Source organism: Pseudoliparis swirei, chromosome 6 (assembly GCF_029220125.1).
Source record: "Pseudoliparis swirei isolate HS2019 ecotype Mariana Trench chromosome 6, NWPU_hadal_v1, whole genome shotgun sequence".
Lineage (NCBI taxonomy): Eukaryota > Metazoa > Chordata > Actinopteri > Perciformes > Liparidae > Pseudoliparis > Pseudoliparis swirei.
Genome location: NC_079393.1, coordinates 6,650,768 through 6,674,381, shown reverse-complemented (window position 1 = coordinate 6,674,381; position 23,614 = coordinate 6,650,768). Strand labels below are relative to the sequence as shown.

General features: G+C 41.9%; 1 protein-coding gene, 3 long non-coding RNA genes and 1 other non-coding gene across 7 annotated transcripts; 2 read left to right on the top strand and 3 right to left on the bottom strand.

Moving 5' to 3' along the window:
* Positions 1 to 1,551: 1,551 nt before the first annotated feature.
* Positions 1,552 to 1,623, bottom strand: trnam-cau (transfer RNA methionine (anticodon CAU)). Its single transcript has one exon. It is a non-coding gene; the product is annotated as a tRNA-Met (tRNA).
* A 6,844-nt stretch (positions 1,624 to 8,467) lies between these two features.
* LOC130195096 (uncharacterized) lies at positions 8,468 to 9,107 on the top strand. Its single transcript, XR_008832014.1, has 3 exons — positions 8,468 to 8,556; positions 8,693 to 8,743; positions 9,093 to 9,107. It is a non-coding gene; the product is annotated as an uncharacterized LOC130195096 (long non-coding RNA).
* Positions 9,108 to 11,795: 2,688 nt separating this feature from the next.
* On the bottom strand, positions 11,796 to 13,203 carry LOC130195086 (dispanin subfamily A member 2b-like). Its single transcript, XM_056416376.1, has 2 exons — positions 12,899 to 13,203; positions 11,796 to 12,318 (listed from the first exon to the last, which is right to left on the bottom strand). Exons 1-2 carry the CDS (start codon positions 13,100 to 13,102, stop codon positions 12,130 to 12,132), a joined length of 393 nt encoding a protein of 130 aa, XP_056272351.1. The 5' UTR covers positions 13,103 to 13,203; the 3' UTR covers positions 11,796 to 12,129.
* A 2,585-nt stretch (positions 13,204 to 15,788) lies between these two features.
* LOC130195098 (uncharacterized) lies at positions 15,789 to 16,651 on the top strand. Its single transcript, XR_008832017.1, has 3 exons — positions 15,789 to 15,901; positions 15,994 to 16,321; positions 16,407 to 16,651. It is a non-coding gene; the product is annotated as an uncharacterized LOC130195098 (long non-coding RNA).
* A 4,086-nt stretch (positions 16,652 to 20,737) lies between these two features.
* Positions 20,738 to 23,390, bottom strand: LOC130195094 (uncharacterized). 3 transcript variants are annotated; one of them, XR_008832012.1, is made up of 4 exons: positions 21,635 to 23,390; positions 21,117 to 21,286; positions 20,977 to 21,030; positions 20,738 to 20,780 (listed from the first exon to the last, which is right to left on the bottom strand). It is a non-coding gene; the product is annotated as an uncharacterized LOC130195094 (long non-coding RNA). The 3 variants fall into 3 exon arrangements; XR_008832011.1 differs by lacking the exon at positions 21,117 to 21,286; XR_008832010.1 differs by having other exon boundaries at positions 20,749 to 21,030.
* Between the last annotated feature and the right edge of the window lie 224 nt (positions 23,391 to 23,614).

The window sequence follows — 23,614 nt, the reverse complement described above, 5'->3', positions numbered from 1 at the left end:
AGTGTGCGATATGCATGGTCTCTTAGGGAAATACATTTTACAACCTGTTTGTAAAATATGTGACAATCCATTTGTTATTTATGTGCAGTTACAAAACGTGTAATGAAAATTATGCACAGAAATCATCCGCTCTGGTTTTAATTTAGTTTAAAAAACGATCAGTTGATTCTCCCTTTTCTTTAATAGTTTCTGTCATTTTTCAAGGAAAAGAAAAATGGCAAAAAAATTCGCTGGTTCAGCTTCTAAAATGTGAGGAGTTGCTGCTTGTCATCAGATTATCATTCACAGAATATGTTTGGGTTTAGGGTGTCACATTATAGGCTCTAAGAAATACTGATAATGGCCATTTTTCAATATTTGTTGACATCTTTTAGAAAAAATGACCAATAGATTAATTTGAAAAAATCACATTTATCAGGTAAATTGATAATGGATATAGGATTGGCTTAGCAGTATATATATATATGTATATATATTTATATATATGTATATATATTTATATATATATAGTTATATATAGTTATATATATATAGATATTTATATGTATCTATATATATTTATATTTATATTTATATATATATATAATTTGGGTGAATGTTGTATGTGTATTTATAAATAAATACATATATGTATTTATATATATATATACATATAGTTATATATAGATAGATATTTATATGTATCTATATATATTTATATGTATATATATTTATATATATGTATAATTTGGGTGAATGTTGTTTGTGTATTTATAAAGAAATACATATATTTATATATATATATGTATATATATATTTATTGGTGAATACATGGGGGTAAAAATCTTCTCTGGCTTTATACTCACTGCAATATATGATGTTAACAAATAGAAAGCATTATTGTAGAATTAAACATCCTGGATTGTAAAGGGTTCAAGGTTGTGTGTGCGAGTGTTTATGTTTTCATAAGCAGCTCCACTGGGACACATTTAGATTGGAAGTCAGGAATTATAAACTTCCATAAAAATAAAAATAAAGTTAAAAAACATTTCGAGAGGAAATAACTTGAGGGAAGAATTGGCCCTACATTGGGTACATTGTGTGTTTCTGGTGGGACACATACCAAAGTCCTCAAGAACAGCTGTCTGAGAGTTGTGTTGTTCCTCAGCCAGTCTGGAGATTCCGGCTATGATTATTTAAATTATCCAAATTAGGTCTGCATGTTTTCTTCAACACTGTCACATCTGTATGTTGATTCATTTATATTGAACAGATTCCAGCTCCGTTTTGGGGAGTGAAGGAAGCTTTTGGATGAAGGTCCGGGATGAAGCTCCCCAAGTTTCAGTGAAGCACACGCTCTGTTAAGACGCAGCACAGTGTGTCCACCATGTTGGCCAACGAGCAGACGCCAGATATATCGACCAATGAGGTTCGTGCATTTAGTACCCACAGCGTGCCTCCACATTGAGACATGTTTGTTCCTCATTTCGTTGACGTAAGTCATTCAGTAATATATCTATGGTCGAGAATTGAGAGAAAGAAAAAAGATATGTGGAGAAAAAAAATAAAAGCTAGCAGAGGATGGTTTCGATCCATCGACCTCTGGGTTATGGGCCCAGCACGCTTCCGCTGCGCCACTCTGCTCCATGAGACGTAGCGCGGGGCAGAAGGGTTTTATAGGCGTCTACGTGACGTCACGTCCACATTACTTATTTTCCTTTTTGCACGTGTGTGATCAGGGGTAGTTCGATTTGATTCGATATTCCTTTATTTGTCCCACAGTGAGGACATTTCATGTTTTTGCATGAATGTAGTTTTTTTTGTGCCTTTTTCTAATTTTCGCATTTAAAAAACCGGAAGTGACGTAGGGCTCAGGAAAAGTCAACATTAATCACAATGGTGTTACACTGAAGGAGTTGAACGTGTTGAGAAATAACCCGAAGTAGACGAGGTATTTATTTAGTTGTTAGCAGAAATAAAGAGAACAACCAATCGCTTGATTTTATAAAACCAGCTTGTGGACCGATGTAGTAAATAAGATCCTGAGGTTCAGCTGACTTAAACCCAGAAATTATATATTGTACTTGATATTTTCTGTGTAAAGTTGACTTTACATTATTGAACTAGCAACTTCTACCGCAAAGAATACACAATAGGACTAGCCTATCACTTTAAAAAATAGAATAAGTGTAGATATCGTTTATTTTTATTTTTTCTTCATACCGGTACGAGGACCACCGGAGTGTTTCTATAGGAACACATTAATTACCAAGCCGCCGTGCAGCTGCTCCGTGATGATATCCGGGGGCCTCCAGCTTCAGGGCGGAGCCCGACCGCAGGAGCAGGTCTGGAACGCAGCCGGTGATCCGGGAGGAGACCGAGACAGAGCACCTGGTCCCTCGGGTTGGCCCGGCCTCTGGAAGATCACATGTTCCCCCTTATCTTGTCACAACTTTGATATGAAAAATAAATAAACACTAAATTATGACAGTGAATTTGAGTTCACATAAAACTCAACTCCGATTGTCATACCTCAACAGCCCACCAGAGGGCAGTAACTCTTGTAAGTGACCCTCTGGTCTGATATTTACTGGGTTGAGAGAGTGATACATATAATACATATATCAAAATATTTGATTTGTTTTGTTGCTTCCTTATTCATAATTATTTTCCTGCTTTAACATTTGTATTTTTGTGTTTCCTTGTGGCCAGATGCATGGTTAATTTTTACTTTATTTGTATGTGTTATTATTATTATGCATTCTTACTTTTGAAGGTTGTATTTCTGTAAAAATACCTAAATAAAATATCAAGTATAAAAAAAAATTAAAATATATATATATATATAATATATTCGTATTTACAGTGTTCTATGATGCAAACACATAGCAGGGTAACATTAGAAGAATATTAATAAATAAATATAAATACTAATAAATAAACCTGGATATGTTAGCGACAATGGTGACTACAGGAAGCTTAATATTCATATATATATATATTATATTTATATATATATATATATATATATATGTGTGTGTGTGTGTGTGTACACAGCAAGAATCAACTTGTCACTTAATCGTTGCATTGTTTAATGCAACACAGTTCATACTATAGATTAATCAAAGTAATGTGTCTGTGCAGAGTTGTTGCTGTTATCATATTTATAATTCCACCTCATTCTGCTGTTTCTTGGGCGAACACCGCAGAAGCAGCTGACCCACTGTCTCCCAGGTGGTTGCTTACTGCTGCCTTGTGATAATCCATAAATGTGTTACCTTCACATTTAGGATGCATGGTTTCTAGTTATCAGGGCGCCTTAAATGTAATTATTTCCCTTTCATAATTTCTCCTGCTCTTAGTCTGGTAGACGGTAAGCTGGTTGTTGTACATCCAATATGAAAGGTGATTTCCATTTGTGTCTTTTGGGAAACAACCCAGAATAATGATCAGGTGGTCCAATAAAACCTTTTTTTTTTCTCAACCAAGGTCTCAAGTCACCTGCCTTTCTTAATTTCTCAACTTCCTGTTTATTGTCATATTCCTGGGCAACATAAAGATCCGGCAGTTTTTTTCTAAGAGTGATGCTGCTTCGTCATAAAAGATATTTTTTCTTTTGATTCAACGAATATGGATAATAACCGTAGAAAGTGAACCCACATATCTCAGTACCTATAGAAATATAAATGGGGTTTGCGTTAATTGTAAGACTGGTGGTTCAATAATTCAAGCAAATGAAACGGATAATAAAACTCATGTATTAGAAGATGTATTACATTTTTATTTTTTATTTTTCTGGAGGCACAATAACACCCAAATAAGGAAAATAAACACTCAAAGCAGTTCATTTCTTGACCCTGTGCTGCCTGTTGCGATACCTGGAGCTTGCAGCTTCATTTTCACATTTAGCACCCACTTCATTTTCCTACAGCAGTCAGTTTAACACAACAACCAACATTGTCTGAACAACAACAACAACAACAACAACAACAACACAGACTCCACGGCATCTCAGAGGCTGTGCAGGAAGTGTCGTGACTCCCACCGGGACCAGGATATTGCTAATTATTAGTCTTCACCGTCACATTGTTCAAATGTAATGCTGAGTTAGCTGTAGCATCCCTCTCACACACACTCACAGTCAGATTCATAAATGTATAGATGCTGCTGCTGCTGCTGCAGCGCTACCTCGTGGCTAAACAACATGGTTACTCAGACATCATATCTAATGTGGTCGCAAAAGCACAAAGTAAATATGCTGTAAACCTTGAGCCCAGCATTTGAGAAAAAAACTCAGAGGGACAGCGAAAGCAAAACTGAATGAAGCATTTAAAATCAAAAAGTCCAGGATGTTCTGAACTAAATGTGGGGACGATTGCTCCAACTCTGTAGGAAAAGCAGCAACAAAATAACACTAATGACAAACAATTAAAAATAGAATTAAAACGACCTATGGGTGTGGCTTATATGGGTCGATCCATCTGGTCCAAGAATGACATATTTATTGTTTCCAAGACTTCCGGTTCAAAAGTGAAAGTGGAAAAAAAGAGGAACAAAAGTAATGTAATTGTGTCAAAACGCTACATTTGCAATTTTTAACAAACAAAGACCACACTATTGGGGATGATTCCTGTAATACTTCTGCAAATACATTTTGAATACATCCACGACTAAAAAGGAATAAAAAGGAATAAAAATGCATTCAAAAAGACAACGCACTTGAACACGTTTTTAATTTCTTTAATTTCTTTATGTAAGAAATTAATTCCATTTTTGTTCCTCTTATCTTTTGGACCTTGGCGATTCGAGAATCGCCTTCCCACCCACCCTTTCTGTGAATCTCACAGAGCCCCACACCCCATTACCTCTCTTACCACACGTCGTGGTGGGGGTTTCTGCCAATTCACTTCTTTACATAAACTCTGTTTCGGTGGTCCGTGACGTCACTAGCGACGTCACAGAACCAGAGAGCAAAGATGTCATGTGACAATGTTTCCATGGTTGACCTCGTCTGCCCGTGTAGGCCTTGTTCGTCTTTTTTTTCTTCTCATTCAAATTACGGAATACGGAAATAACGTGGTTTCTTCGTTTACCGTTTGAAACCAAAAACGGAAACACGGAAACATACTTGTGTATTCCGTTTCTGTCTGAAACCAAAAACGCTAGAACGGAAGTGCTTAACATGAAAGTCAAAATAAAAGCCTGTGATATATATTCAGAGGTGCACATAACTGGTATGTAGGTGCGCATGCGCGAAGATAATCAACAATGCGTAATGCCACTTGTGTTACTTCCCGCCTTTGCGTAGTTGACCGATCTGATATTGATCATCTCTACACAGCAGCATGTCACTCTGTCTCTACGTGTCGCATTAACAGTGAGTACCAAACACCATCTACCGGTACTCACCTGAGTAACTCACTGAAAAAGTTATATGCACCCCTGCATATATATATATATATATATATATATATATATATATATATAACAAAATAAAAAGTTAAGTTCAAAAAGATCTGCCCTAATAAAATATGTATTATTATTGTATCACATTATTATCATGTTTGTATATACAGTTCTAGCACACTTATTCCGTCACCTGAAATGTAACCCTGTACATGGGTCCAGTTTTGGAGAAGATGTACAATTTAATGTGACTTGTGTTTAAGTTAACATCTAGATTGTTATTTTTGATAATTTTGACCTTTACAACAGATAAATTATCTCTGCAGCCAAACCAGTTAAGATATAAATAAGTCATTCTTGACCATTTCACTGCTGTATACTTTATTATGCGACACGTATGCTTTGAAAATTGTTTCTATATTGTTTAATTTATTGTTACTTTGACTCTTTGTGATGCAGGATTCTGTGCAACAGCAATGAGGACATACAGATGATCTGAAAATAAGCATTTCTAAAAGCATTGACTCCTCAACTGATACAAGTCGTCACCAGGCATTACATTAAACACATTATACTAGATAAACATTAAGAATAAACTGTTTTTTTCACTGAGATTAAAACCTTTTAAAACAAAATATCTTTTAGTTTTGAAATCTGCAGTATTTAAAATGTACTTAAGGCCAAATTCTTAGTTCATAACCAAACAAAGTCCGTCAAATCAAATCCAAAGCTGTCATGTCAACACTCATTCTGTGGTAATTCAGAATGATCCCTGATTGTCGTCTTCAGTAGTTTCCAGTTTGTGTTAACGCCTCAGAAACAAACGGATGTGATCTTTATTGCAATACATACAGATGTGTTGCAATTGAATTATAATAATATTAATTCAATTCAATTCAATTCAGTTTATTTGTATAGCCCAATTTCACAAATTACAAATTTGTCTCGGAGTGCTTTACAATCTGTACACATAGACATCCCTGCCCCAAAACCTCACATCGGACCAGGAAAAACTCCCAAATAACCCTTCAGGGGGGAAAAAAGGAAGAAACCTGCAGGAGAGCAACAGAGGAGGATCCTCTCCTAGGATCGACAGGTGCAATAGATACAGAAGGACAGATTTAGAGTTAAAATACATTCAATGAATATGACAGAGTGTATGAATAGTTCATAGTAGGCATATTCCACGATGAGACCTCCACGATCCATCAGGCAGATGGCGGTGGGGGAGGAGGTGGGCGGAGTCTCAACAGGACAGTGGCGTGGTCATGAGCAGAATTCCACGACGAGACCGATCATCAGGCAGATAGGGATCTATGCTGTCTCATAGGTCCGATGACCCCATGATAATAAAAAAAAAAAAGACGGGAGGGAAGAGAAGCAGAGTTAGTGTGGTGATTGAGAGATGAAAATTCATCCTTAAGGAGAGAAAAAAGGAGATAGGTACTCAGTGCATCCTAAAACGTCCCCCGGCAGCTATTACATTGTTTGTGGAGCACCAAGCATGATGGTGTGAAAAAAAATTCTACTTAATCTTCAAACTTAACAGACAGGAACTCTGAAATGAGTCTCAGGCTGCAGAGCTTATTGTGGTTCACCTCTCTGTATTTCCCCTCAGCACACACACAAACGCACATACACCCACCCACACACATATGTTAATCCGACATTACGAACATGTGTATCTACATTCTACATAATGAGTGAGGCGTCACAAATGTGATGTAAAAACATGTTTTCCTCATATTTGCTTGAAAGTCGTCGTAAATCTTGAAATATGTTTGGCATATGTAGTGGGACACACACATATATATATATATATATATATATATATATATATATATATATATGACCATGTGGGACACATATATACACTATCGTTCAAAAGTTTGGGGTCACCCAGACAATTTTGTGTCTTCCATGAAAAATCACACTTTTATTTATCAAATGAATATAAAATGTAGTCAAGACATTGACAAGATAATTGAAATAATGATTAATATTTGAAGTATTCATTTTGTTCTACAAACTTCAAGCTGAAAGGAAGGCCAGTTGTATAGCTTATATCAGAATCAGAATCAGAATCAGAAACAGTTTTATTGCCAGGAATGTTTACACAAACGAGGAATTTTATTTGGTGGAAGGTGCAACATTTGGACATGACAAACAAACAACAATCAACACGACAGAAAGACAACAAATAATGTGAAAGTGTTTGGGTGTGTGCTTCAAGTGGTGTGTTTTAGTTAAAAGTGTATGTTACACGTGGCGTGTGTTTAAGTTAAAGTGCATGTATATATATATTAGTGCTGTGAAAAATAACGCGTTAACTCAAGTTAATTCAATTACAGGTTTAACTAGTTTTGTTTTTTTAACGCATTTAACGCATGCGCAGAATGAGCTTCCAATCTGTCTGTTGTTGGTCGTCGGGACGAAAAAACAGTCACTTGCAAAATGAGCTTCCAATACACCACTTCAATCTGAACTCTGTCCGCTCTCATGCAGACGGTCTGTTCATCGGTAATGATCCTTCCGCAGGTTCACCTCCGGAAACCTTGTTACGACTTTTACTTCCTGTAGATCAGGGTCTCAACACGTCGATCGCGACCTGCCAGTCGATCGCGGCGTTGCCAGGTCCGCGGTTTTCCCGCGGAATTGGGCTACTTTTGAAGTGTTGCCGCGGGTTGAATTTCTTGTCCGCTGGTTCGGGTAGACCTATTTTACATGCAAATTACATGAATATCTTTAAATAAAAATCCATATTTTAAATGAAATAATTTATTTCTACCCAAATCCTACCAAACTGACTCCAGATCAGCACTACACACATGGACATGGGAGACGCCCACATACACACACGCACCTAAAGCTCTCGCCGCTCTCAGTCTCCCGCGACCCGCTCGATCCCAACTCTGGTCTGGTAGTTAGTGTAGCTAGCTACACTGGAGAAACATGCCACCCGGTAAGTGGGCTAAATACGGGAAGAAATATACGAAAGAATGGGAAAGTGAAAACGGAATTAAAGAATGGATAGAACGTGTGGCTGGGGATGATACCAAAGCTTTTTGTCGGTACTGCAAAACCGAGATTCGTGCGCACCACAGTGATCTCCAAAACCACAGCAAAACGGGGAAACACATTCGAAATGCTGCTCCGTTCTCCAGTTGTCGAGTGCGTACATTGTTTGAACTATAAGTATATGATAAAAATATAGTGAAGCAACATAAGGTGTTTCAGTTGAAATAAGGTATTGCATTAACTACAGTAAATGCATATGAAGTAAAAACAATACATTCATGTTGTCCAGGCAGGGAGGAAGAGAGAAAAGGGAAGAGAAAGCCTCAAGACAAAGCAACAGGTTAGTTTGTCCGTCAGTGAATTGGTCTACACCTTCACAGAGCTATATTTTATTTATGATAATATACTGTATCTAATTACACAAGGCCATTTTAGGACCTAGGTGAAATAACAGTTTAGGGAAAACTGCTTTTAATGCTGGCATACTAACCATTTGGTGTTACTTTGTAGATATTACAATACATTTGGAAATGATAGCAATGTTGTTGGACTTTAAAAGCAGTGTATATGGTTTGGCACAGGCATATTTTGAGTTCTGATATTGGGCTTGTTTTTTGGGCTTGTTTTATTGGCCATTGGGCTGGTTTGGGCTGGTTTTGATTGGCCATTGGGCTGGTTTTGTCACACAGACCTGGCAACCCTGGGCGTAGTGTTGGTAGATCGCATGACATTAAAGAGATTGGCCCGCCCCCTGACATGTTCTCTATAGCACGTCTTTGTTCTTTTAATAAACTAAACGTCTGTTGTTGATCGTATCTCCACAGCAGCATGTCATTTCTGTCTCTTCGCGTTGCGTTAACACTTATCGATCTCCGTCTCGCGCGCCGCAGAGCTCCGTGCGCGCGCATCGGGACCGAGCAAAAAAAAAGTCACTTGTCAATCTGTCCCCGTGTCCGGGCCGGTGAGGTTTCAGCTTTGCAGCGGTGTCCCCGCCGTCCCTTTCATCACGGCCCAGTTCATGAAGAAAACCCACACAGTCAGTTTGCCTCAGCAGCTGCTAGAGGAAGACTAGAGGCCTTTAGATTGTATCATGGTGGAGTTAATGGTTGACAAACAAGAGAAAAATGTTCTGTTTAACCCTCCTGTTACCTTTACATTTACTAACATATTTTACCCTCGGGGTCAATTTGACCCCAGCAATTAAAACCTCCAGAAAATTATTAGAATTAATATTGCTTCCCAAGTTTAAGTGTGAGGTACTTTATGTTTGTTTGTTGACTACCTAAATAGCCCTTTAAATAAATAAAAAGTTGATATTTCTTATATGTTTGACACAGTGAAAAACAGCCTGGGGTCAAATTGACCCCAAAGAACACCGACATTAAACATTGAATGGGGTCAAATTGACCCGAAAGGTAACAGGAGGGTTAAACATTCTGTTTAGGATGAAGATGTATTAATGTTCCATATGGAAGAAAACTGCTAAATAACTGCTGAGTTGCAGCACCATTGTATAGAAGAATGTATAAATGTATATATCCGTCTTTTGTCATAAATCTCTATGTTCTCACAAAATATACCGAGAATATCGGTAATATGTGATTAATCATGATTAACCCACAAAAACCTGTGATTAATCCGATTAAAAATTTTCATCGTTTCACATATATTAGGGCTGTCAGCGTTAACGCGTTAATCTATGCGATTAATTTCGCAGCGTTAAGTAAGTAAGTAAGTAAATAAAAGTTTATTTATATAGCGCCCTTCGCAGTACGAATACACAGAGTGCTTTACAATAAAAACAATAAAAACAGTACAACATCATCAATATCATCATGTTAAGCATAGCAGCAAGGTGCAGAAGCCAGTGCTACATTACAAATTGCGGGTGCATTACCTCCAGTACACAAGACTTTTGAGCAGTCACAAACGCAGTAGAAGAAACCAACAAACAATAAATTAAACATAGAGAGCAGAAAACCGATAACACACAGAAACCTAACCCAGAAATGCCTGTTTGTAGAGATGTGTTTTTAGCTGATTTCTGAAGCTATTTTCGGACTGAGCTGCTCTCAACACCTGCGGAAGTGTGTTCCACAGGCGTGGGGCCACTGCAGCAAAGGACCGATCGCCTTTTGTTTTTAATCGTGTGCGCGGCACTGCCAGGAGCCCCTGGTCAGCTGACCGTAAGGACCGGCTGGGGGTGTGCTGTATGATGAGGTCATGTATATAACTGCACTAAAATATTTTAACGCAATTAACGCAACTTTGTTTACTTCCGGTGTTCGTTGAAGTTTTTACACTCAAACCGAGTGTCAGACCGCGGCAGTACGGTTTAACACTGTTTCCGTTTTAAAAACAATTATTTCTCCGAGAAAATAAGGATCAGAAATCAGTTTAAACTCGTGGATGAATCAGTCGGGTTTCCTCCTGCTCCTCCTTCCTCCCGTCTCCCCTCTGATACACAGAGACACGGAGGGGCGACCTGTCGGGTGACGCGGCGCGGAAATAACTCGTCACACGAAATCTTCACTGTGATTGGTCAATCCGTTTTTGTCTGTCAACATTTTGGGAAAAAAAACAACCAATGAACACTCAGTAAATCACAAAGGACCTCCCACCTCACAGGTGAGGCTCTATAGCAGCCTGTCAGTCAGAGAGCAGAGAACACAGCACCAGGACAACTGAGCCTCATTGAATAGAGCTGAGATTGTTCTGGAATGGTTGATGTATAACACACGTGGGTATGTGTCATATGCAAACGCCTTTAAAAGGTGCATTTACATTTTTTTTGTAAAATGTATAAAATGAGCTCAGCCTCCAGAGGGTTAACGGGACATATTTGAACGTCAGTCAGTTACCAAGGCCACTGGTTCTGCTGCTGTTCAATGTTAAAGATGACAGGACCAATGGGGTCTCAATATACTTCTTTTTTACTAATCTGATGTTTCACTGAAGAAACAATTTATCATCCACAATATTAAATACCTCGCTGGCACTGTATAGGTAGGAGCCTCTTTGAAAACACAGCTCTGTGTGAAGTTTGGTCTTTAAAAAGAATGAACTTTTAACTTTTAATTGCGATTAATCGCGATTAATGAATTTCAAAATGTGCGATTAATTAGTTAATTTTTTTAAATCGATTGACAGCCCTAATATATATACATATATATGTATATGTACATTTGTCCCTTTGGTTGAACGCAGAATTTTTATCAGCTCATCAGAAAATCTCACATTTATTCATGCATATTTTATAGGACCCACTATTTTGTCTTGGCATCTGTAACACTGGGTCAAGCCGTGAAAATAAATATATATGTTCAGAGAGTTACAATGAGAAATTAGTTATTTGGCTTGAAATCAGCACCAGTGAAAATGTCAAAACACCATAACATACAAAATCTGTTTATTTACTTAGAAAATCGCACAAACACATTTCAGAGTTATAAAACATCTTTATTGGCGGATAAAGAAGTTCTCTCTCTCTTTTACATTTTTTTTAGAACCATTGTTAAGACAAAATGCCTGAAATCAGAATCAAACAACATGGTCTGGCATAAATGTGCACGACAGATTATGAGGAAAGAGTTTGACACCCCTAAAAAAGTATGTTTCTGTTTCGCTTGAGGATATAAGTAAAGTGAAAAAAAATAAGAAAATAAAGTGCAGAGCCACGAGCATCACTGAGTCACAGCAGCAGGCCGCGCTCACACTATTTGAAACTCAGCCTCTGTAACCATCACCATAACCACCACCATTAGGCACCAATTTTGAAAGCCCAAAGCCGAGTGAAATGATGACAATAAGGATCAAGATGGACACCATGACCATGGCGGCGATGTTGAGGCTGCGGGCAGTGGAGCCGTAGCTCCGGGCGCCTTCCACATCTCCAGCCACCTTCCGGTCTCTGGCCTGGAAGCACCAAAGTACATCGATGTTTTAAAAAAAGAGAGAAGAAAAAGAAGAAGTGGAATATATTCACTCCCAACATGTTCAGTTGCTTTCACCCATTTCCCCAAATATAGTTGTCCTTGCATCATTGTCCTATATCTGATTCTTCACATTTAAGAATGTCCTGAAACACGTTTATATGAATATTAATATTAAGTTAACCAGATAAAATCAATTGAGAACCATTTGTCATTTACAATGATGACCAAGAGGCCGTAGCGCAGTCCACAGATACAGAACGGGATGACAAACACATGAGCAAATAAAAACACTACAGAGGAAAATTAATAAACATATGTACAAAACAAATAAAAAGAATAGTATAGCAGTCAATTATGACTTGTTGCAGCTTTCATTTGAACATGTTGAGGTGAGAGTTGTTAGTTTGAGCGTTTAAAGTTGTAAAGGTCCCCTCCCCCCTTTACTTATTTGTATTATTTAAACTTTCCTTTTCCTTCCTCGTGATATCTAACTTTTTTTTAAAATTATTTTTTCTAGAAGAGATGATCATTCCTCGATTCCCTCATGAATGAAAGTTCACCTTGATGGAGAAGATGAGAGCCAACAGTCCAAGGCAGCAGGGGTTCAGGTGGATGAAGGAGCAGATGGACCAGACCACGTGGTCGCTGGGGGCCCCCGGGGCCACGGTGGTGTAGTGGACCGATGTGGTCCCTCCGGGGACTCCGCGGTACCCGTCGCTCCTCTCCTGTTGAACGTTCTCGGTGGGGTAGCGCGCGGGATCCATGGCCGTCGGCTCGACTGCAGCTCAGAGTGATGTCGCAGGAAGACGCGCCGCCACTCAAATCACAGAGAAGTTGCGCAACGACTCACATTTCTCATCTTTTTATTTATTTATAGGATTACCAAAACTTCGATGAGGAAATGGCAAACATTACATTACATGTCATTTCGCAGACGCTTTTATCCAAAGCGACTTACAATAAGTGCATTTCAACCTAGAGTACAAACTAAGAACAACAAGAATACAGGAAGTAACATTTCCTCAACATAGTCGAACTACAAAAGTACCATAAGTAAGTGCTATTTAAGAGCCACTGAAGTGCAAATCTGTGTTTTACTCCAGATAGTCGGGAAATATGTGTTTTTAGTCTCCGGCGGAAGATGTAGAGACTTTCTGCTGTCCTGATGTCAGTGGGGAGCTCGTTCCACCACTGAGGAGCCAGGACAGCAAACAGTCTGGATGTAGAGTGATTAGCTCGAGGTGCAGGAGTCACAAGTCGGTTGGCTGTTGCCGAGCGGAGCGAACGTGCCGGGGTGTACGGTGTGACCATATCCCGGATGTAGACGGGGCCCGATCCGTTCAGAGCACGGTACGCCAGAACCAGTGTTTTGAAGCGGATGCGAGCAGCCACCGGTAACCAGTGGAGAGAGCGGAGGAGCGGAGTGGTGTGGGTGAATTTCGGGAGGCTGAAGACCAGTCGAGCTGCTGCATTCTGGATGAGCTGCAGGGGTCGGATGGCCTTAGCGGGTCGACCAGCCAGGAGGGAGTTGCAGTAGTCGAGGCGCGAAATGACCAGAGCCTGGATCAGAACCTGTGCCGCCTTCTGAGTAAGAAGAGGCCGTATTCTCCTGATGTTGTGCAGCATGTACCTACAGGAACGCGTCGTCGCAGCGATGTTGGCCGTCAGGGAGAGTTGACTGTCTAGTGTCACCCCGAGGTTCCTGGCAGTCGGGGTAGGGGCCAACACTGAGCTGTTGAAGGTGGTAGTCAGGTCATGGGTGGGGGAGCCTTTCCCTGGAAGGAATAGTAGCTCGGTCTTGTCAGGGTTGATTTTCAGGTGGTGAGCAGATATCCACTGAGAGATGTCGGTCAGACAGGCAGAGAGTCGCGCCGCCACCTGTGTTTCGGACGGTGGAAACGAGAAGATCAGTTGGGTGTCATCAGCATAGCTATGGTAGGAGAAGCCGTGCGAACGAATGACAGAGCCGAGAGAATTTGTGTACAGAGAGAAGAGGGGACCCAGGACAGAGCCTTGAGGAACCCCAGTAGTGAGAGGACAAGGATCAGACACAGATCCTCTCCACGTTACCCGGTAAGTGCGGTCGTTAAGGTAGGAAGAGAAAAGAGCGAGTGCAGTGCCTGAGATCCCCAGGTCCTGAAGAGAAGAGATCAGGATCTGGTGGTTCACGGTGTCAAATGCTGCAGAAAGGTCTAGAAGGATAAGGACAGAGGAGAGAGAGGCTGCTCTAGCAGTGTGAAGCTGCTCAGAGACAGCAAGGAGGGCAGTCTCTGTCGAGTGGCCGGCCTTGAATCCAGACTGGTGAGGGTCAAGAAGGTTGTTACTGTGTAGATAGGAGGACACTTGGCTCAAGATAGCTCGCTCCAGAGTTTTGGAGAGAAAAGGAAGAAGAGAGACCGGTCTGTAGTTGCTGACTTCAGACGGGTCGAGCGTGGGTTTCTTCAGGAGAGGGTTGACTCGCCTCCTTCAGAGAGTTGGGGAAACAGCCAGTTGAGAGGGAGCTGTTAATAAGATGGGTGAGGAAGGTCAGAAGGTCAGGAGCAATAGCCTGGAGAATGGGAGACGGGACGGGGTCAAGGGCGCAGGTGGTCGGTTGAGCGGAGGTCACCAAGCTAAGAACTTGATTGGGAGACAAGGGGGTGAAAGAGGAACGAGAGGGGGATGAAGAAGTTAGTGTTGGTGAGGTGATAGAAGATGGATGAGTAAAGGAGGAGCGGATGTCGTCTATCTTGTTTGTAAAGTAGTCGACAAAGTGGCTCGGCAAAAGGGTGGAAGGAGGAGGGGGACAGGGGGGATCAAGGAGGTTGGAAAAGATAGAGAAGAGTTGTTTGGGGTTAGAGAAGGAAGACTGAATTTTGGTCAGGTAGAACGAGCTTTTGGCTGCAGAGATAGAGGAAGAGAAGGAGGAGAGGAGAGATTGATAGAAGAGCAGGTCTTCCGCTTGATTCGATTTGCGCCATTTTCTTTCCGTCGCTCGCAGGGTGGCTCTCTCGGCGCGCACCGAGTCCGACAACCATGCAGCCGGAGAGGATTTCCGAACCGGTCCTGTCTTAAAAGGACAAAGAGAATCAAGAGATGAAGACAGGGAAGAGAGGAGAGTGTCTGTGGCAGAGTTATGGTGTGTTCACACCGGACGCGTCAAAACTTTGACACGCGTCAAAACTTTGACGCGCGTCGAGATTACATGTTAAGTCAATGCAAAGCTGCGTCCAAGCTGCGTATTTTCCAGCGAGCAGCGCGTCAGACGCGTTTGAAGCAGCACGAACAGAGGGTTTGTCGCGGGGCGAACTCAGCGAACAGAGCGAGCAGACGCAGCTCCTCGACGCGCGAGTTCAAATTTCCCTACTCTGGCAGCAAAGACGCGTGAGTCATAGTTGCGTCAGCCAATCAGCGTTGAGCAGCTCCGCTCGTCATCGTCCTGCCGGTTTAGAAAATGGAAGAACAGATTTTTGTCGCTGTCTGTGGGCACCGCGAACTTTACGATACAACTCTTTATGCTTACCGAAACCGGAGCTATAAAGATAAAGCGTGGAACAAGGTCGGAGAAGCCGTGGGACTACCTGGTACGTTTTGAATGTATGTATTTGCTTTTATTCTAGCTATTTGTTGTACTTTACTATGAACCAACCGCCGGCATATGTGTTTCATGGCAGAGGAGATCTGCCGCCGGAGGTGGAAAAGTCTCAGAGACACGTATCAAAGAGAGAAGAAGAGAGAGAGCAGCGAGAAGCGCAGTGGGAGTGCAGCTCAACTCAGCGCGTCGAAAAAAGTGTGTTCACACCAGACGCGTCGGGGGCGGAGTATAATAAATGAGTCGAGGAACGACAGGACCGCAGAGTACTTCCACTTTTTAGTGAACTGGTTGATAGTAAAGTACAACAAATAGCGAGAATAAAAGCAAATACATACATTAAAAACTTACCAGGTAGTCCCACGGCTTCTCCGACCTTGTTCCACGCTTTATCTTTATAGCTCCGGTTTCGGTAAGCATATAGAGTTGTATCTTAAAGTTCGGGGTGCCCACAGACAGCGACAATAATCTTTTCCTCCATTTTTTTCGACCGGCAGGACGATGACGAGCGGAGCTGCTCAACGCTGATTGGCTGACGCAACTATGACTCACGCGTCTTTGCTGCCAGAGTTGGGAAATTTGAACTCGCGCGTCAACGAGCTGCGTCTGTTCGCGCTGTTCGCCCCGCGACAAACCCTCTGTTCGTGCTGCTTCAAACGCGTCTGACGCGCTGCTCGCTGGAAAATACGCAGCTACGCAGCTTCGACGCAGCTTTGCATTGACTTAACATGTAATCTCGACGCACGTCAAAATTTTGACACGTCCGGTGTGAACACACCATTAGGCTGCATGAGTGAGAAGCAGTCTGTTGAGGGGAGAGCAGATAGGCCAGAGAGGAGGGACAGACAGTGGCGTGTCCAGACCTTTTTGACTGGGGTGGCCCAAGTGGGGAACTGACTTATGTAGGGGTGGCATGAAGTACGAGTGCACATCGGGGCGGGGGGCACGGAATAGCATTAATTTACAATTTTTGTCTCTACTATCCATATCTACTTTAATTACTTTATAGTGTCTTACATTCCTGTGTTTAAAGTTTAATTTAAAAGATAAACAGACCTACCAATCTCAACAGAGTGACACCATACAAATGTAATATAAAACTTCCATACTTTATTCTTTAACAACTTGTACAGTACTGTATATACAAAAGAAAATGCACATTCTCAGAGTAAGTGCCAACAAACTTAAAATAAAGTAATAATGCCAACAATATTGAAAACGGTCACAGTATAAAGTAAAGTGCCAATAAAATAAATACAATTAAAAACTGTCACAGTATAAAGTAAAGTGCCAACAAAAAAGGCAGCCCAGATACATTTAAAACAGTTGAATTCTCCTGTTCTTGTGTTGGCTTGCAAACAGTTTTATAAAGTCATCCATGTTCAATGCCTTAGCTCTTCTTGACTCAATGCTTAGCACACCTAAATGGCTTAGCCTGCTATCTACCATTGTTGTCCTCAAATGGTTTTAATTAGCTTTAGAGCAGAAAAGCTCCGCTCACAGGCAGCACTGCTGACTGGAAGGGCTACAACTATTTTGCACAGCCTGAAGAGCTCATGAAACACCTCTTGGTACGGTTCTAAAACACAGTCAAGTCTAGAATGCTTGCCAACTCTCTTGCCCCACTCTCAGCCTTCCTTTTCAAAATTCTCCTAGCCTGGTGAAGCTCATGAGTAAGATCTTCTTGATCACAACCATACATTTCACCCAAGCCAAATACTTGGTTGTCTTGAAGGAATGTACTGCTTTTAGGGTTTAGGGCCTGTAAACCCTTCATTATTAAACAGTTAGGTTTTGAGAACATTCTTTCCAATTCACCAATCATGGAGTCAAGGATGGGGTAGAGTAGTCTCTGTCTGAATGTATCTTTGTCATCATTACCCTTCCGCAGGCCTATAGTACATGTCACATAAGACCCACCAAGTTTGGAGCTAACCTTTTGTGATCTCTTCTTCTCACTATTCTCAACAGCTATATTACACTGTTTGGCTGTCTCTACTATGTCATGCCACAGTTGATCACAAAATGTCTCAGTCCTGTACTCCTGAAGTGTATCGTGAAGTGACTCCACCATGTCTACTGCCATAGCTAAATCAACTGAGGGTGACTGTAGCAGGTCAGAAAGCAGCTTTGTGTTTCGAACAGTTTTCGGAAGGTTGCAAGGAGGATATGAATGTGAGGTCAATCTGTGCAAGCAAACCTCGAGCATCAGTGGATCTGTCTCTATGATTTTCTTCGCTTATATTTTGAAGGACACACAACACAGCTGGTAACCTATCCATGAAGTTCCTGCAAGCCAATGCTCTACATGCCCATCTTGTGTCACTAAGTTTTGTAACTCCTAGGCTGGCCCCATACATCTCCTTTTGAACATCCAGCCATTTCTGGTGCACATAAGATCCTGACATGTACACATAGAGCTTCTCAAGCAGTGAGAAGAAGCAATCAGCCTCTGGAACTGACTTCACAGTGTCAACTAAGACCAGGTTCAGACAGTGCGCATTACAGTGGACATAAAACGCATGTTTAGCCTCTGTCTTAATTCTGGCTGCCACACCTGTGTGTTTGCCACTCATCACTGAGGCCCCATCATAACCTTGTCCAACAAGATTTTCTTTGTACTGAAGGCCATATCTTTCTAAACACTGGATGATCATTTCGCTGAGCCCTTAGCATCTAGATGTTGGGCATGTTGGAAATCAAGAAAGCTTTCATGCACAGCCCGTTGTAGTAATACCTAACTACTAATGACAGCTGCTCCTTCTTTTTCAGATCTTTGGTTTCATCAGCAATGACAGAGAATACCACACTCTCCTTCACTTCCTTCACAATCTCATCACGCACCATACTTGCTAAGCACTGCAGAATTTCATTCTGTATGGTATTGCTTGTGTATTTTGCATCGTTGTCCCTTCATTTTTTGGGCTACCATAGGATTGTGTTTAGCGATCATTTCTAGAATTCCTAAGAAATTCCCTTTGTTGTCATATTCTTCCGATTCACGGTGACCTCTTTGTGCTATATTCTGTGTTGCTGTCAAAAGCAGTACATCTGCAACTGTTTTAATGTAACTGCGATTCTCTTCAACTTTCTTTTTGTACTCTTTGTTAATCATATCTAAGATAGAAGAATCTGTAAGCAATAGCCTCTTGTGCTCATTCAAAGCAAACATGGCATTAATGTGAGACTCAGATTTCTCATGCAACTTAAAGCCAGCATCTTTGTACGTTGCTTTTTCCCAGTGTGAAAAGCCTGATTCTGAGGAGAAAACAGATTCTGACGCCAGGCAGGAGAAGTGTCTGCATGCGTAACAGTAGGCTGAATCTTTGCTTTGTGAGTATTCAAGCCAGGAATTGTGGTTAAACCACACTGGATTGAACGCCTCCTCTTCTCACCTTGGAGGGTTCTTGGAAAAACCTTTAAACGAGGCTGAGAGGGACCTGCTGCTCTTGACTGTGAAATATCTGAAAGTGACAAAAGCATGAGAATTGGATCAGTGTCATGTACTTGTTGGGACAGAAGTGCTCATTGGGGCATTAGTACAGATGAAAGAATTGAATTAAGTACAATATATTTCATATGAAATATTAAGGCATACCATGAGGTCCAGGTGGGGCCACAAGGGCTGCTGCATCACCATCCCCACGTGTCACTGCATGGCCTGCAGGTACTGCTGGATGGTTCTCAGATGGCATATCTGGGCGAGTACTGAAGACCTGTGCTAACCAGCTAGCTCCAGTGTTCTCCTGGCTGAGTCCGTCCCCCCCGCCAAGAGATCCATCATTGTCCCTGTGCCCAAGAATGCTTCTCCAGCATGTATGAATGACTCACCGCCGGTGGCCCTCACCTCGGTGGTCATCAATGCTTGAGGAGGCTGATAAAGGACTACATCTGCGCTTCTCCCTTCCTCCATGGACCCGCTGCAGTTTGCTTATCGCCCAAACAGATCAGAGGGGCTATGTGAGACTGCTGTTCATTGATTATAGTTCAGCTTTCAACACCATGGTCCCCCTCAGACAGACCGGCAAGATTGAGCTGGGACTGGAACCCCCCTGTGTGTGCTTGATCCTGACTTCCTGACCGCCAGGCCACAGGTGGTCAGGGTGGCAGACAACCTCAAATCCCTCACCCTGAACACAGGATCCCCCTTGCGTCCTCAGCCCCTACTGTACTCCCTGTACACACATGACTGTGGTTTGCGGATGACACAGTGGTGGTGGGCCTGATCCGACAACGACGAGAAGGCGCCGACAACAGCCTCATCATGAATGTCACCAAAACTAAGGAGCTGATTGGAGTGGGGTATAAATACCTGGAGTCCCACATCACATCAGGATCTGACATGGTCAGCAAACACAGACACTCTGGTGAGAAAGGCAGCAGCGCCTCTACCACCTCAGGCAGCTGAGAAATTAAAGTTTCCCAGAGGATCCTTCAGTCCTTCTACTCTGAGCTAGAGAGCGTCCTGACAGGAAGCATCACAGCCTGGTTTACTGCTACTCGCTCAGGACAGGAAGGGCTCTGAGAGAGTAGTGCGTTCGGCTGGCGGCACTATTGAACTACACTCCCACCCAGCTCTGCGGTCAGGGTCAGGCAGGCGCCGTCACTGCGCACAAGCAGAGAGAGACTGAGACGAGTTTCTTTCCTCAGGCCATCAGGACTGTCGACCTCACCCACACCCCCCCCCCATAGACCCACACAGGCCCCTCTTAGGCACACACACACACACACACACACACTTACTGTAAATATTGTGTTGTTTTTTATTTTGTAGTGTGTACTTGTTGCCCCTTGCACATTCCTGAAATAAAACATCTTGAATCTTGAATCAGTGTCAGTGTCATTGTCAGAGAGTGGCTGACTTGACACACCTGAAGTAATATAGGGATTTTAACAGTTGTATCAATTTATTTGTATGTCAAATTAGTCATATTTAGCTTTTTCACACCTGTATTGTTAAAAATAGGGCTTTGCCCTGAATCTCAGTATAAGCCACTATAAGTATAGCAAAAGTGAAACATCTCAAGTCATAGCAGATAGTTTTATAAAGATGCATACATTACATACCCTGATGTGCAAGTGAAGATGAAGGGCCTTCATCACCAGTATCCTTGTCTGAGTCTACAAAAACACATACGTTGTCATCAGAATGATAATAAAATCAGCCTTTTTGTAAGTAGGCTAAGTGGTATCAGGATTTTACATACCCATGTGTACAGCTGAAGCTGGAGGCTCCTGCTGTACATCCCTAGCAGAGTCAAGCTGGCTCTCATCCTCAGACTGACTAGCACTGCTGGCTTCTGCTGCTCTGTCCTGCTCTGTTGTTTTGGATTTCTTTCTTTTGAAGAATCCCTGAATGTTCTCATTTCTTTTCATACTGTAATAGTCGCATGTCATGATGCATGTCACTATATCTTGCACAATACATTTAGCCTAATTATGAATGCATGAATGAATGTGACATGCAAAACTTACTCAGGTCTAATGTTACAAAGTTAGAAGAGATACAAGACAGATTTACATACTGTAACGTTAAGTTAGCTAGCGTTAGCATCAGCGTTAGCATTAGCGTTAGCATTAGCGTTAGCGTTAGCATCGTTGACAATAACCAAACAATGATGACGACAGGTTTGCTAGTAAGCTGAGTCAGGAAATAATAAAATAAGATGGGAAAACGTTTTAGCTTTTAAACCATTCACACATGTGTATCAATAAGTCTACTCACATCTTTCAGGAGCTAAGAATCCCTGGACAGGTTTGCTAGGCAGCAAGCTGAGTCAGTCGACACTGTCGACAGTCGCGATGATGACAGACCTGCACCACATATCGTGAAAATCAAAAAACGTTTTAGCTTATTACAGTTCAAACTTTTTAAACCACTGACTCATTATGTGTAACTGTTATCAATAATTCTAGCTACTCACATCTTTCAGGAGCGAGTAGCCGCAATCTCTTGATGTCTTCTTGTCGGTTGAAAATGAAAGTTCGGTAGTCACACAATTCAAACGTTCCCGCCTCCGTGGGCAGATAGCCAATCATAGTTTAGCATATGGGGTGGCACCTGGGGTGGCCAATCAGATTCCAGGGGTAGCACGTGCCACCCCTGGCCACCCCCTAGACACGCCCCTGGGGACAGAGGGTGCGAATGTTGTGGCGTACAGGTGCAGAGTCTGTAGATATGTGTGGGTCGTCAGTACCAGAGAGAGTAAGAGATGAAGAAGTGGTCAGAGACATGGAGAGGAGTCACAGTGAGGTTGGAGGTAGAGCAGTTTCTAGTGAAAATGTAGTCAAGGCGGTTGCCGGCTTTGTGAGTGGGAGGGGAGGGACTGAGTGAGAGGTTAAAGGAAGACAGTAAGAGATCACATGACTTCTCTGTCTGGATGTTGAAGTCACCCAGAAGGATGAGCGGGGGGCCGTGTTCCGAGAAGTTCGATAGGAGGACGTCTAGCTCTTCCAAGAAATCTCCCAAAGAACCAGGGGGACGGTAGAGAACAACAATGTGTAGTTGAACCGGATGAGTAACCGTCACAGCATGGAACTCACAAGTCAGTGGGCTAAAGAGTGGAAGCGGGTAGGGAGCGAAACACCATTTGGGTGAGATGAGTAAACCTGGAGCTCCACCCCGACCAGAGGGTCTGGGTGTGTGGCTGAAGGAGTAGGCAGAGGAGAGAGCAGCCGGGGTAGACGTGTTGTCTGCTGTGATCCAGGTCTCAGTGAGAGCCAGGAAGTCAAGCGACTGCTCCATAACAAAGCCAGAGATGAAGTCGGCCTTGCGGTTGGCTGACTGACAGTTCCAGAGGCCTCCCGTGACAAGGTGCTGGGTGTGAGTAGAACGGGTAGGAAGGATAACAGAGGAGGGGTTCTGGTACATGAATGAACGAGTCCTATAGTAACTACGAGTAGAGATACGCACAGGTATGGAAAATACACACATTCACAAAATGGTGAAATACTCAGCCACCCCCGAAGACTCCAACGGAAGACTCCTATGTCTTTGTCCTCCGAGTCTTTGTCCGAAGAGTCACGCTGACGCTAAAGACCCGATCCGGTTATGAGCCCAAGTTGACACCGCCCCTTGGCTTTTGGTATTCAAATGACACTCAATAGAAACCAGGTGATGAGCGCTCGTCCAATCAGTGAAGATTCAGGTGTCGGAACACAGGACACACCTCTCTACCAAAACAAATCCTAAAACAGGACAGACTAACAATCGAGCAGCTTTAAACAACAAATACAACAGTAATTTAGCAGATGAAACTAATTTAAACAAGATACTTAATCTGGATGTTTCACTGAAGAAACAATTTATCATCCACGATATTAAATACCTCGCTGGCACTTTATAGGTAGAAGCCTCTTTGAAAATACAGCTCTGTGTGAAGTTTTGTCTTTAAAAAAGAATACAATTAAACAAGTGTCTAAAATACACGCTGTCTGAAGGGATTACTCGTTCATTTAGAAGATTTAGTCTTTAGAAGAAAAAAAACTTTTCATTTCAAAATGTGCGATTAATTAGTTAAGTTTTTGTAATCGATTGACAGCCCTAATATATATATATATGTATTATTATTGTATCACATTATTATCATGTTTGTATATACAGTTCTAGCAAACTTATTCCGTCACCTGAAATGTAACCCTGTACATGGGTCCAGTTTTGGAGAAGATGTACAATTTAATGTGGCTTGTGTTTAAGTTAACATCT